Raw genomic sequence first — 13,937 nt, forward strand, 5'->3', positions numbered from 1 at the left:
ATAGGTCGTTATAAACGTAATCAGGTCGTGGTGGTCTCGTTTCCAATATCTGACTTAGCCTCAATGCTCCGATTAGACCCCCCCTGCTCCATATACCTTACCAGCCACATGGCTCTCTGGCCAATTAAATTGCCAAGAAAAAGCTACGCTCGTTTTAGTCTGAGGAAAATTTGTCGTTTTTTCATTGTGTGTGGCGGAAATTGTACAACATTTGCATCATACGCGCATTATAGCCGGAAAAGGAATTATAATTACATTGTTGTATTTTTCTGAATACTGAAATGATTGACTAAGGAAAGATCGTAAAAGTAAAACAAGACTCTTATTATAAAGCTCTGACTTGGGGTTTTATAGTCGCAATTGATACATGTTTTTAACACTTTGTTAAAGTTCGATGGATAAATTATTTGATAAGTTAATACTTTTATAATATACCTACATTATATAAATATCCAATGAGAACGAAAAATTATAGGGCTAAAATAACCTGACTCAAAATGTGAAACACATCGAAAACGTGAACGGAAAGTTGTCTTGAGTTATAACAATTTAAGGCCAGAAATTTGCCAGGTCGTTTGAAGTTGTGCTGCTGTTTTGCTACTTTATAACACCATACGCTGAAAGAAATGGTCAAGAAGTCACAAAATGGACCGAAATAAAATATGGCGCAGGGCTATAACCCAAAATAGGACAATAACAGTGCAGGATAAATTCGGGGTAGCTTAGGCCAGTTTAGTGCGGCTTTGGACAGATTCAGAGATGCGTCCAAAAACGGAAATTTTGCGTGTCGAGATTCGTCGCAGATATTATCTTGTAGAACTATGGGAGCATACCGGAACAATTACCACGGTTAAGAGATTATCACCGCTTAATTACTAGCCATATTCCAAGTAAGCGATTCGTGCTAAAAACTATTGTGAATATTATGAACTTGCAACGTTCCGAACTTAAAGTCTTTCCTACCTGCTTTTTGTTATATCGCTGGGCCTAGCTAGAACTGAATACTTTGAATATCAAGTGTAACGTTGCGTACCCCCTGTTCGGCACCCCCCCTGTTCGGCACCCAAAAATAACAACACTTTTATTTTTATCCTCCAACTTCTATTATAAATATCTCGATGAATTTTTCACTTTTGGATTTACTTTTTTCTAATTTTGATTCTCCATTTTCCAATGAAGCAATATACTGAAAAACAGCTTATATCTGCAATTAACGACGTCAATAATGGCAATCCAATTGCAAAAACCTCCCGAAAATGGGGAATACCTAGGTCTACACTTCAAAGTCGACTTAAAGGTTCTCAAGCTTATAAAAAAGCACAAAGCCCTTTTCAAAGGCTTTCTACGGAACAGGAAAAGCATTTGGCTGATTGGGTACTTACCCAAACAGCTTTAGGGCTTCCGCCAACGTATCAAGAATTACGCTTTTTTGCCGAACGAATTCTTCAAGCCGCCGGAGAGACAAAAGGCCTTGGAAAACGTTGGATAACTCGTTTTTTGGTTCGTTATCCAATCCTTAAGACCCAAAGGCCCCGTCGAATAGATAACGCCCGGGTTAATGGCGCTACTACGGAGGTAATTAAATCTTGGTGGCTTTATATTACGAACCCGGTTATTAACGCTATTAAACCGGAAAACCGTTGGAATATGGACGAAACCGGTATAATGGAAGGTAAAGGATCTAACGGCCTGGTATTAGGGCTTAACGGGATCCGGCCGTTGCAACGGAAAGAGCCCGGAACGCGGGGTTGGACGACTATAATCGAATGTATATCGGCTACGGGCGTTGCCCTCCCTCCCCTTGTTATATTTAAGGGAAAAAACGTACAACAACAATGGTTTCCGACGGATTTAAGCCTTTTCGATAATTGGAAATTTCACGCAACCGAAAACGGGTGGACAAATAACGAAACGGCTATCGAATGGTTAAAAAAAGTGTTTATTCCGTATACCCAACCTTTAACCCCTGAAAAGCGGTTATTAGTTTTGGATGGCCATGGATCACATATAACGGACGAATTTATGCTTTTTTGCTTGCAAAACAATATTTAACTCCTATATTTACCCCCTCATTCGTCACACGTTCTCCAACCATTGGATCTATCGGTTTTTGGGCCGTTAAAAGAAGCTTATCGACGTCAACTTGGATTTGTTAGCCAATTTTGCTGTTTAACAATTATTGGAAAACGAAATTTCCTATTTTGTTATCGAAAAGCCAGATTAAAAGCATTTATAGCAAAAACCATTCAATCTGGTTGGCGTACAACGGGGTTATGGCCGGTAAACTTGGTTAAACCACTTTTAAGCCCTTTTTTGTTAAAAAATAGCAACGCCAACGTTATAAAAGATAAAAACAACGGTTTGCAAAGGGATAAAACACCGGAAAGCCCAGCCCAAAAAATTAACGACCCGTCTTTACTTATTTGGAAAACCCCTAAAACGACCCGAGATGTCCGATTTCAACTGCAAAAACTTTCCCAATCCAACAAAACCAACGCTACTTCACGTCTTTTATTTGCAAAAGTCCAAAAAAGCTTCGAAGCCAAAGATACCCTTTTGGCTAACGCCCAGCAAAAAATCAGCTTATTGGAAGCACAACTGGAGGCAATACGGCCGGCTAAAAGGAGGAGGGTGGTTCCGGATCCAAACGAGCTTTTGGTTAACAAACAGAACATTATTGGATTGCAGGAAAATGATATAGAAAATTTGGAACGTTTAGCTGATGAAGAAGAGGTTAATGAACCGGAGAAGCCTGAAAACGATTGTATTTTTGTGCGTTGATAATTTTATATTTAAATCAGTTTATAAAAGTAGGCATTTCGTTGTTAGATTTTCAGGGTGCCGAACAGGGGGGGTGCCGAACAGGGGGTACGCAACGTTATATGTTTCTACCTGTTTTAGCCTGTTCCATCGAGTGATGAAGGTAAGGCATTCCAAAACCCGTCGCGGGCGCCCACGGGGGCCCATGGGCCAAAAAATACCGTAACCCACGGGCCCCCGTCTTATTTGCACGTTGTGGGGCATGTATCTTAACACTAACTTTAGTCCAATAAATACAAACTCCACAGTGAAAGAAACCGCGGGCTCGTGGGCTGTTGGCCCACGGGCTTTTCAAATAAGGTTTCGGGCCCCCATGGGCGGGTTTTGGAATGCCTTAGATGAAGGTGGCTCAGCCAGTCGGGTGGCCCGGGAACCAATTGTAAACCGGTCTGCAATAACGCTGTGATTATTATTTTTTGAAGGAGCGATTTTTCATGGCTGTTGTATACAATAGCTTTCATCTTTTCGGAATGGAGTAGCTCCTGTTTTCTCCCACTAATCCATACCAACTATTTAGTATTCTAAATTTGTTTCTCTTCCTCCCTATAAGAAACCAACGCTACCTACACATTATAAATACACGCAATTTTTAAAGCTACAATGTATTTCATCACTAAAAGCGTTGTTTTAGTCTCCCTCGCTGGCTGCATTAGCCAACCATCCTCACTGTAGGGGCCCTAGGGAAACCAAAATCTGCTGCGATTACAAGGCGCCAGCGGGATGTGGGTGTTGTACGAGGGCTTGATTGATCGAGAGACTGTTTGCTAAAAGTCACGCCATTTGCCCAACACGAAATCCGTATGTCAAGAGAAGATATAATTGTATAAGGTACTCGGCAAAAAGAAAACTCTTGGTTCGGGATGGTAGTCGTGCAGCTTTCAACAGCGTTACTTCATAGCCGAGTCTCGCATACCGCCCAGGCCGCGGGAAGTTAAGCCGTGAAAAGCGCAACAGATACAAATCACGCTGGAATCTACGACGGTTTCTTCCAAGCTGCCACAACACAGTCTAGCGTGCCAAAGTCAAGTGAGCTGCACTCAACAGTGCTATAATCGATGCAGGACTGTTCGCTCGTGACATATGCCTTCTGTTCCTTCGCCTGTTCCGCTAGCCTATATTGCATTGTGTCGTTACTGTCCCTTTCCAACAGAATTCCCTAAGCCACCCGTGTTAGGGGCGAGAGATTGTGCTGGCGAACGGGTACTTGGCTCAACTGGGATCCGTGACAGCAACGTCTTGAGGCTCTTTGCACCAGAAAACATATGGGTTACCAGGCCCCAAGTTCTAAGCGCTTCCAAATCGCAATAGAACCTCGTGGGTTGAGAAACCTTAGCTGCTAATTCAAGGAGCTTTGATTGTATAAGTTATGAAAGCCACAGAAACATGAAACATAAGGCTCGCAGACCTGATCCAGGGACAGCTTTCAGTAGGTAACGGTCTGGAAAACTGTAGCTCAGAAGCTGAGTTAGATGGCTGAGGAAGGGGACTAGGTCTCTAGCTTGCAATGTTAAACAAAGTTCTTCAAGAGTAGATCCTGTGGTTGCGGCCGTTGACTTGTAGTCCAAGAAACATATATAAATTAGGTAAAAAATTGACTTGTGAAAGAAATAAAACATTGACTATCCTGGGCCTGTTTCCTCAGGCCACAAGGCAAAAGATTGATAATTTCAAGTGTTCAACACCAACATATCCCGAAAAGAACATAGCCTTGTCCAGAACACGACCCCCATAAACTATATCCCAGCCATTAAGCACCGCGGGTCCCACCAGGTCTAGGCCTGTAGCCCACTATGATAGGAGTGGATCCATTAGTATGCTTGTGACGCTTGGCCAACGTAGTTGGAGTGCCGAAACCTCCTCTCTTGATCCTGCTGGCCTTGGGGAGGGCCCTCTTTTCGTCGCTGTCGACAGGCGGCTCGTCACGCCTGCTTATTAAGATGGTGCCAGGGTTCGCGCTGCTTTTACATCTGTCTGCCGTCACCTCGGCGCCAGTCGCGTCGACGCACTTGTGTTGATCGTTCTCGCCCGCGGCAATCTGAGCATAATAGACTGCAGCGGCGAAATGGATGGCTGTGCGTGTCTTCATCGTTGAGAAAGCAAAAAAGGCAATTGCTTTGTTGTTGTAATAGGGTGATATAATTAGATGCGCGGCATTAAATAGAGAGTTAAATGGTTGTATGAGAAGTAAGATGAGATGAACTTGACTGTTGATATAGTCGAATGTGAGGAATTAAATGGAAGTTGATTGTTTGCGTGTGGAGTAAGATGAGATGAACTGGACACAATGGTCAAACAGCGGCCACGCGGGCGTAATTTAAGCTAATTTTTGGCAGACTTGGAAGCTCTTTTTTATAACTTCCTTTCGAACTCAAAAGCAGCTATCTTTGGTGAGTTCGTGTTGTCAATTATGTTTGTTAAGCCGTTGACATTTCCAGCCCTTTTTGTAGCGATATTAAAATTTGGGGATCATTGATCGACATGATGCTTCACGTTTCTGTCTCAGGTTGATTAGATTGCTGTAAGCAGCAGCAGCAACACGTGTCGAAGTCATTTATTAATAGATTCTATGTTTCCGTATCTGTTAGCATTGTAACTTTTGTGGCTGACTCAATGCTCAATTTTTAGGATCACAAGCATTCCTCAAACGTCTGATCTTGGGGTGTGCCGTGGCTGCGCCTTATCTCATCTTGCGAATCTAGACCATTTGCGAATACCCATCAGGCTTACCTGTGCATACCTTATGGTATATAAGTCGCCTTATTTCTTGGCGATTGTCAAATACCTGTAGAAAAATATGTTGAAGGGGCAAGGATCCGGCAATTCTTATTATCTTTACTTTTATATGTTGTTGTATACTCAGGCAGCCACACATGACTTGAAAGCCGTGGCATAAAAACATCACCTATCCAAAGCTCAAGTTACAGATTCGGACGCCATTTACTTACTGTCGACAACAATTCATTTCGTACTCCTGCTCAGGCCTGCATTTTAACAATGCGACGGGTCAAGGTAGAGCCTCGCCCAAACGCCATTCGCCTGGTGCAAAGTCAGGGACTTGTGTACAACGTCTTGAACGACCCAATCCCGGGAGAGGTAAAGCGGGAGCATTATTGGAACGACAACCGCTACTATGCCTTTACAGTTGAAGAGACGGAGCTACTTGACCGCGCCGCCACGGACGTTTTCAACATGCTTTGTGAAGCGTCCGAACACCTGACGGAAAACCCCGAAGAGCTTTCCAAACTCGGTATTCCATCCTACTGTTTCAAACAGATCATCGAAAGTTGGGACCGCGAACCCGCCTTTGGGAGCGTTTATTCCCGCTTCGACATTTGTTTCGGAGGGTTAAACCATCCAGACCCGCGCCTCCGTGTGCCCAAATTCTATGAAATCAACGCCGATACGCCAGTTACACTTTTGGAAGCTTCGTCGATTCAATGGTTCTGGCTCGAACAGACCGGTCACGGGCCAGATCAACACAACGTTATTGATGAATGTCTCGTCGAGGCCTGGCAAAGAAACCTGGCCGAGGTCGAGGTTCGCCTCGGGTTTAAACCTAAAGTTATTCATTTTGCCAGTTCCTGGGATCCATGGGGCGAGGACAGATTCAACGCCTTCGTGCTCGCGGATACATGCCACGAAGCCGGATACAAGACAAAAAACATCATCGTCGAGGACATCGGACTGGGGCCTGATGGCCGTTTCTACGACCTGGACGGCGTACACATCCAAGTGATTTTCAAAATGTACCCGTGGGATTACATGATGAAAGATGAGTTTGGCAAGGCCTGCTTCGCCGATATGGAGAAGGCTGATGGTACCATCTGGTTTGAAGCTCCCTACAAGCTTATGTGGAGCAGCAAAGCCATTTTTGCCGTCCTTTGGGACATGTTCAAGGACGATCCACGAAGCCAATGGCTACTGCCTACATACTTCGAGGCCGAAAAACCTGCCTCGATGACGCGCTATGCACGCAAGCCCTTCTTCTCTTTCGAAGGCCGTGGCGTAACCCTGATTGAAGACGAATGGGTGGTTGACCATGTTGATCCTTTCGAACATGACGGCGGCGAGGGTTACGTGGTACAGGAGCTAGCCTTGCTGCCTGAATTTCAAGACGAGGAAACTGGTGAAATGTTCCACCCGCTCATCGGCCTTTGGATGATCGACGGAGATCCGGCGGGATTCGGCATTCGAGAGGATTTGGGCCTGGTGACGCAGTCCGATTCTTCGTTTGTTCCGCACGTGGTCGAGGACGCTAAAGAGGTTTCCTACGAAAGGAAGCCAGTGCCGACCTTGGAAGAGATTGAAGCTTCGTTGTCCGTGGAAACGTACAACAGTGGAGTGTCATTGGAGGATGACAAGAACGAGGACTTGTTTGCTTATATTAACAGTGTGGTGTCATGTGGACAAGCTTTGGAAGGAATCAAGTTGGTTTAATTTTTCCGTCGCTGCAACCTGCTAATAATAATCTGAGCGTAGTTAGGTTTTGGCTATTTGAAGGGAGTTTGAGTGCTAGACATTGCACATCATAGCGAACTTTTGACAGCAGTAGATGTTCTACTGTTATTCAGTCCCACGATGGACTCCGTGCAAAGGTTCGGTAGTGTCATTGATTAGAAACGAGTAGAGGGGTTAACAAATTCAAATTATGCTAGAGTACATATCCCTGCTAGGCCTCGTAGACACCTAGGCCTCGTAGACAATGAGTTTAGAAGGATGCGCGGAACTCCCGGAGTTGAGCAAGTTCAAAAGTGAGACCAAAACCGGACTTAGCCGCACTTTGAGTTTGGCCACACTGTATACAAATATACATTGGGCCGAACAAGGGAAAATAGCCTAAGGTGACACCTCAACCGGTCTGCCGTTCGATATAGCATCTTGTGGCAATGTACGTACCTTAGAGTCCGGGAGCCCCAGAGCTGAGTATAACAATGTCAAACCAACTGTGGGGTTTGCAAAAGCCGTGGACTGGAGCCTATACTTTAATCGTGTTACATAAGGTTAAACAGTGCTATTTTAAGAGGGAATGATTCAATACCTAGCTGTACAAGGGATACGAGGTTTGAAATAACTTAGGCACAGTCTTGCTTCCTGCATAATGTAAACGTCGGAATGAAATTGGGGTCGGTGTAGGGTAATGTGTCAAAAAAGAAAAAGCAAGAATTAACTCTGCAGGAATTTTTGCATGATATCATTTTAAAAGGTGTTGATAGGAATAAAGTGATCGCTGCGATCGGTAAAAACAATATAACAAATTAAAACGGTATTCTTATATATAATAATTAACTGTCGGTAATTATTTACAATCCAATAAAGATCTGTTAAAATCTCAGCTACGTGTTTTGAGATCACGTGGATTCACACGTGATTTACCCACTCGCATGTCTGCCCATGAACAAACAGAAAGTAAAATATTATTCTAAGTGTTTTGTAGCCGATCCTATTCTATTTCGGCGTCGCACGTGGTGGAAGAATTATTTATTCTTCACATTACTGGTCGAATTATGTATTTGGCAATTTGTGACTCAACTATGCTACCTGAAAAAGTTAATTCAAGCACATTTAAGTATTTTCGGGGTATAATTAGAAATAAAGCGTTGAAATAGCCACTCCAACCAGGTTTGGCTGGTCTCCAGGACGTCGGATCTTCCGAGCAATAAGTTACCAGCATCACTAGGTAGAATCTTTTCACTGCATCGAATTGCGATTCGATTCGCGGTGTATATTACGCAAATCATGGGAAACATACCGACAAATCTTCTTGTCATTTTTTTTTTTCATATACGTCCGTCCCTGCTGCTTTTCTACCTTCACATTTCCTTTTCTCTTTCTCAATCTTCTTCTCATCAGCCCGTCAAGATGCGTGCCCAATTGTTTCTTCCGTTATTCGTAGCTGGCATCTTGGCCTCGCCCACTAAAGGACCTACCGGCACCCAAGGTCATGCTCCTTCTCCACAGCCCCAAATCAAAACAACACACACTTCTAAGCGCTCTCATGAGCGACTGAATCCGGGAGATCAGACAAAGACTTTCAAAGATGATCTCCCGGGAGGATACATCTCCACCCGTCCGCTAGAAACTGTGAATCAGCCTGGTCAAAAAGACCAATCTGGCAATTCCCTTGGTCGGAGAATGGAAAATGGAAAATGGGTACCTCATCCTGATTCGACGAATCCCAACTCCTCGAGAAAGTCAAAAAAGAAGGACGAATATCAACTTCACCTCGATCATATACGAAGCTGCGGAATGTATGTTGGGCGTGTGGAGAAACCACCCAAGTCTGACCAACAGCGTAAAGAAAAGACCCCTGATGAAGAAACAGATGACCAAAGATATCATAACCTACGCCAAGGAACCCAGCCGAGCGCGGAAAGAAGTTACCCGCAGGTCAGCCAAATATATGTCGGCACGGTGGGTAGTGTTGGCAAAGCCTACGATGTCATAGATGGCGTATGGCATGAGGTTCCTCAAGAGGAATTCATGAGGCAGGACGCGCAAAGGGGGACTCATTCTTTGCTTCCCAATCATGTGAAAAAATCCAGCACTCGGAGAAAGTTCTTCTGGTCATAAGCAAGATCCTTATTTCTCTTCGGGTTTCTGGTTGATATTGATCCTTTTGTCGGCCAAGGCGACGCCGAACGGCCACTTCATACTCGAAAGATGATCAATTGGCCTTGTGTTCCTTCAAAGAACCCAGCTCCTCAAAAAGAAATAAGTCGACTTGAGCGGCGGGGACAATCATTTCGTAAAAGCACACTGGTAGCGGTTTAACCCCAACCGTCTGGGGAAAGAAAGGCACTGCTGGTCATATCATGGGTTGAGGATACCCTAGTCCGCTTGATCAAAACAATAGAAATGCCTTCCGGGCCGTGTTATAGCAATGACGGCAGTTTCCGGCCCCTGTGAACTCTCTTTGAATTTGATAACTAGCATGTTGTCCTCTGTGCCGGCAAGTTTCATAAAGTCATAACGGCTACCAGAGCATTGTTATGCGCATAAAAATATGAACTTGTATCTTCTTTTCATTTTCTGCTTTTATTTCCGTTTCTGCTATCATTATTTTGTTTTCCTCCGTCCTTTCCATCTATTTCTGCCTTTTTCCTTTCCTGTTTGGCTCTGTTTATGCATTTTGCCCTCGTGTATCTTATGGCTTTACTGTTTTAGGGCGTCGTTCAATCCTTTTTTTGATTTCTAGTATTTGCTTGTCTTTTTTTATCCAAATCCTTGTTTTACCAAGCTTACTGGTCATTAGTTGATTGATTAGTTTATAGAGGTTCACATGTGCCATTCAGTGATGATTCCTTTTTGTACTTCGAGGCATTATAGCCCTCATGCCATGTCTGTCCACGCCGATATTAGTTACATATAGCAGACTCCTATGCATTGGTTTTATCGTATTTCCTCTGCCAAACAGTTCAACTCATGACGAATCAGATCCGTTGGCAAGCTTACCGAAAGAATTTACGCGGCATGTAGATTATAGGTGAGACGCCCAGTTTGTAATCAAGCCTTCTTAAGCCATGTTTCACATCGACATAACTGCGATCTGGCTACCAGAGATACGGAACCCGGCCCCGGTCGAATGAAGAGGAAATTTGCAAAGACTCCGGTTAGAGCTGGTGGGTGTTTTGTTGTATTATCTATCCTTATAAAGCTGTCAGCTTCCAGGTCAGTTGCTTGGACTTGCTCCCTATTTACTAGGAGAACGATATCCAAAAATGGATAGAATTCACATGCTTGCTGCACATCTTTCCGCGCATGCAGAGTCATGTCTCCAACTCAACCAGTGTTCTATCATTGGCTTCCCAGAAGAGAAAGTTGCAGTTCACTTGCAATGGGCGCCGCTGGGCCTGGATGGGATATTGAGTCAGGACCCTGACGGGGTTTTTGAGCATCAGATCTATGACCAAGTCCTTGCCGGTTGAGAACAATGAAGCGAGTTGCAACTAATTGACTGTTAGTTCTGCTACTCTACCGAACAACAGGGAAACCAATAGGTGCAGGCGGCATTACCTTTGATAACCCTGGCCACCCTCGGAGGCTCGGAGTAGTTCAGCGACACACTCGAGCTAGACAATCTTGTCATTTTTTCACGTGTCACCTTTGACCAGACATAACAGCCATTTAGCTTCTGAGTTTTTTTTTCATTGAGTTTGAGGTATCGAGTTCTGCATCTCCCTGAAGACTGCCAAGCTGCATGAGCGAGACGTCTTGGAATTACAGCCTTCAATCGACTTCCTATTCTGCCTGTCGTCGCCGAACCCAATGAACTGTCAAAAGAATTTCTAGCAGGTTGTGCTGCGGATGCTCCCAACATCATCTCATATCAGCAGAGTGGTAGCGGTTTACTTGAACAAACTCTGCCGCGGCTTTTTGGAGGTCTTGGTGGCCACGTAAGGAGGTCCAGAAGCAGCTATCAACCTTTCAGCTCGCCGACCCCGAGAAGATCAAAATTCGGATAATTAAAAACAGATGGCAGGATGACAAATCGGGATGTGTTGGCGCGCGTGAAACCGATAAACCGGGCGTGGTAGGTGGTGGCTGAGTAATCGGCATCCTCATGCTTGGAGACAAAAGCTACAAGCAAGGTCAGAATTCGCCTAGAGTTATCTAACTTTCAGGTTATATAGCCTCGGCCTAGGAGGAGAAACTCTTGGGTTTAAGTTCAGACTTGACCGGATCTGGCTGTGAGTTTTCTTGTCTTGTTGCTCTTCCTTCCAAGTTTACTTTTCCGCGAGTACTGAATGTTATATTCCCTAGTTATTGGGTTTTAACCATGTTTGGCCAAGATGGTGGTCCAACGCTATCAGTTACCGTGTGGTCTGAATCTCGGACGATGCCAAAGTTCAAAACGGACCGAGCGGGTCGTACTATACAGCGATTTCGGTTGAACGAGAGGTTGTTTCATTTGCATAAATACAAGCGACGCCAAACGTTGGCTTTACCTGGGTATCATGGATCTCGTTCCCACCAAAACCCATAGACGCTCAAACATGACTTCGAAAGAGACGCCCAACCGCAAGCCCCGGGTCGACCTGGAAAAGTCGGCGTCGGTCGAGGATGTGCCCATCTCGGGGATAGGGTCCGAGATCCAGCTGGCCGAGGCGCACGGCTTCAGTGAAAAGGAGCGGAAGCAGCTAATGTAGGTGATCTTTCTGGCTACATTTTTCACCACAAAGTAAACCGAAATTTCTTTTGTTCTTTCCTAATATGATCGGAGGAAATAGGCGCCGCATCGACCTCCGTCTCCTACCCATCCTCGGTCTCATCTACTGCATCTCACTCATCGACCGGAGCAACCTGGGCCTGGCCATGATTGCGGGCATGTCCAAGGACCTGCAATTAGCCAAGGGGAACAGATACGGAATTGTCGTTCTTTTGTTTTTCGTCGCGTACATGTGAGTACACTCGTACCTATTCCACCTCACCCGAACCGGGTCTGGAAGTAAACAAAAGAAACATGAGATGGGACGCTAACTCCAAATTTTTTAAATCCAAACAAAAAAATAAAAGCATATTCGAAATCCCCTCGAACCTAATCCTCCCCCGCGCCGGACCCGCAAATTGGCTCGCCTTCCTCGGTATCGGTTTCGGCGCCGTCATGTTGGGCATGGGCTTCGTCAAGAGCTGGGGCGTGCTGGCGTTGTGCCGCTTCTTACTCGGCACCTTTGAGGCCGGTTTCATGCCCGGTTGTGCGTATCTGATCAGCTGTTGGTATACGCGGTACGAGGTCGGCAAACGTCTGGCCGCCTTCTTCCTCATCTCCATCGTCATCACTGCGTTTTCCAACATCTTTACCTATGCGCTTTCGCTGCTGGCGGGGAAACGTGGTCTCAATGGGTGGAGTTGTACGTTTTTTTTTTTTTTTTCGTTCTTTTCGACATCGTGATTTCCACAGACGATCTCTTTGCTCATCTTCTCCAAAAACTCAATCTTAGGGATTTTCATCATCCAAGGCGCCATCACAATACTCGTCGCCCTGGTCGGCTGGTTCATCATAATCGACTTCCCCAACAAAGCCAACCGGTTCCTCACGCCCCGCGAACAAGCCTACATCTTGGATCGCATCAACCAAGACCGCGGCGATGCCGAGGCGGATTCGGTAACGCGGGCCAAGATCCTCCACCACCTCGCCGATTGGAAGTTGTACTTCTGGGCCTTCAACCTGCTGGCGTCCACCATGCCCAGCTACGCGCTCGTCTTCTTCATGCCCATCATCCTGCGCGACGGTATGGGCTTCAGCACCGCCAATTCGATGCTGCTCATGACACCGCCGGCGGGCTTGGCTTTGATCCTGGCCCTCGCGGCTGCCTGGGTTGGCGACAAGTATAAGATGCGCGGGCCGATCGTGGCATTTTTCCAGCTTATGTCTGCCGTCGGCCTGTTGGTGATGACGTATAGCAGTAGTAATGGTGCCAAATGCTTTGGTGCTTTTTGGAGTATGTTTTTCTTTTCTTTTTTTTTATCTCGATACCATTGATGGTAACTAACCCTGTTCGCTGACACTTTTCCAAAAAAAAAAAAAACCATTTACAGGCTCCAGTTTCCTCCCTTATACCATCCCCGGAATCCTAACTTTCCAAGCCAACAACATTATATCGCATTCCAAGCGCGCCGTGGCATCGGCGACGTGCATGATTGGTGGCGGTGTTGGAGGTATTATTGCCAGCGTCGCCTTTGTTTCCAAGCAAAGCCCGAGGTATTTGGTAAGTAGCCTCTAATTCTCCCCATCCCACATGTAAAGGTTCCAGGCATTAACAGCTATTCAACCACCAGTCGGGAGTTTGGACGACCGTGGCCTTGTCACTGGCTAGTATCTTACTCATAATTATTATGGACGTATATTTCTGGCGCCGCAACAAGGCCGCCAGGGGGGGCAAGGTGCTAAACGAGGGCATAAATGGGTGGATGTACACGCTATAATAATCTCATTGGGAAATAAACTTTGTAATTATTGCTCCGAGAATTGGATTGTGTCATAAAATGCCGCTTCCTGTACTTGAGCTGCCTCATCCAGCTTTCCTCTATTTCCCTCAAACAAACTTATGCTCGTTGCCACGGATTGGAAGCGCTATGGTGATATGGCTTCTCATCATCTCGAGCAATACCCGGCTGTA

The 13,937-nt window shown here is 45.4% G+C and overlaps 3 protein-coding genes across 3 annotated transcripts; 2 read left to right on the forward strand and 1 right to left on the reverse strand.

Annotated features, from left to right (window-relative positions):
* Positions 1-4,567: 4,567 nt before the first annotated feature.
* PgNI_06460 (uncharacterized protein) lies at positions 4,568-4,906 on the reverse strand (the record flags this gene model as incomplete). The annotated part of the gene is made up of 1 exon (XM_031126484.1): positions 4,568-4,906. One exon carries the CDS (start codon positions 4,904-4,906, stop codon positions 4,568-4,570), a length of 339 nt encoding a protein of 112 aa, XP_030983121.1.
* A 908-nt stretch (positions 4,907-5,814) lies between these two features.
* Positions 5,815-7,257, forward strand: PgNI_06461 (uncharacterized protein; the record flags this gene model as incomplete). Its single annotated transcript, XM_031126485.1, has 1 exon — positions 5,815-7,257. The coding sequence occupies one exon, from the start codon at positions 5,815-5,817 to the stop codon at positions 7,255-7,257; it is 1,443 nt and encodes a 480-aa protein (XP_030982225.1).
* Positions 7,258-11,813: 4,556 nt separating this feature from the next.
* PgNI_06462 (uncharacterized protein) lies at positions 11,814-13,743 on the forward strand (the record flags this gene model as incomplete). The annotated part of the gene is made up of 6 exons (XM_031126486.1): positions 11,814-11,962; positions 12,000-12,218; positions 12,334-12,668; positions 12,759-13,259; positions 13,357-13,526; positions 13,597-13,743. The coding sequence occupies 6 exons, from the start codon at positions 11,814-11,816 to the stop codon at positions 13,741-13,743; spliced, it is 1,521 nt and encodes a 506-aa protein (XP_030981842.1).
* Between the last annotated feature and the right edge of the window lie 194 nt (positions 13,744-13,937).

This window comes from Pyricularia grisea, chromosome I (assembly GCF_004355905.1).
Source record: "Pyricularia grisea strain NI907 chromosome I, whole genome shotgun sequence".
In the NCBI taxonomy this organism is placed as follows: Eukaryota; Fungi; Ascomycota; class Sordariomycetes; order Magnaporthales; family Pyriculariaceae; genus Pyricularia; species Pyricularia grisea.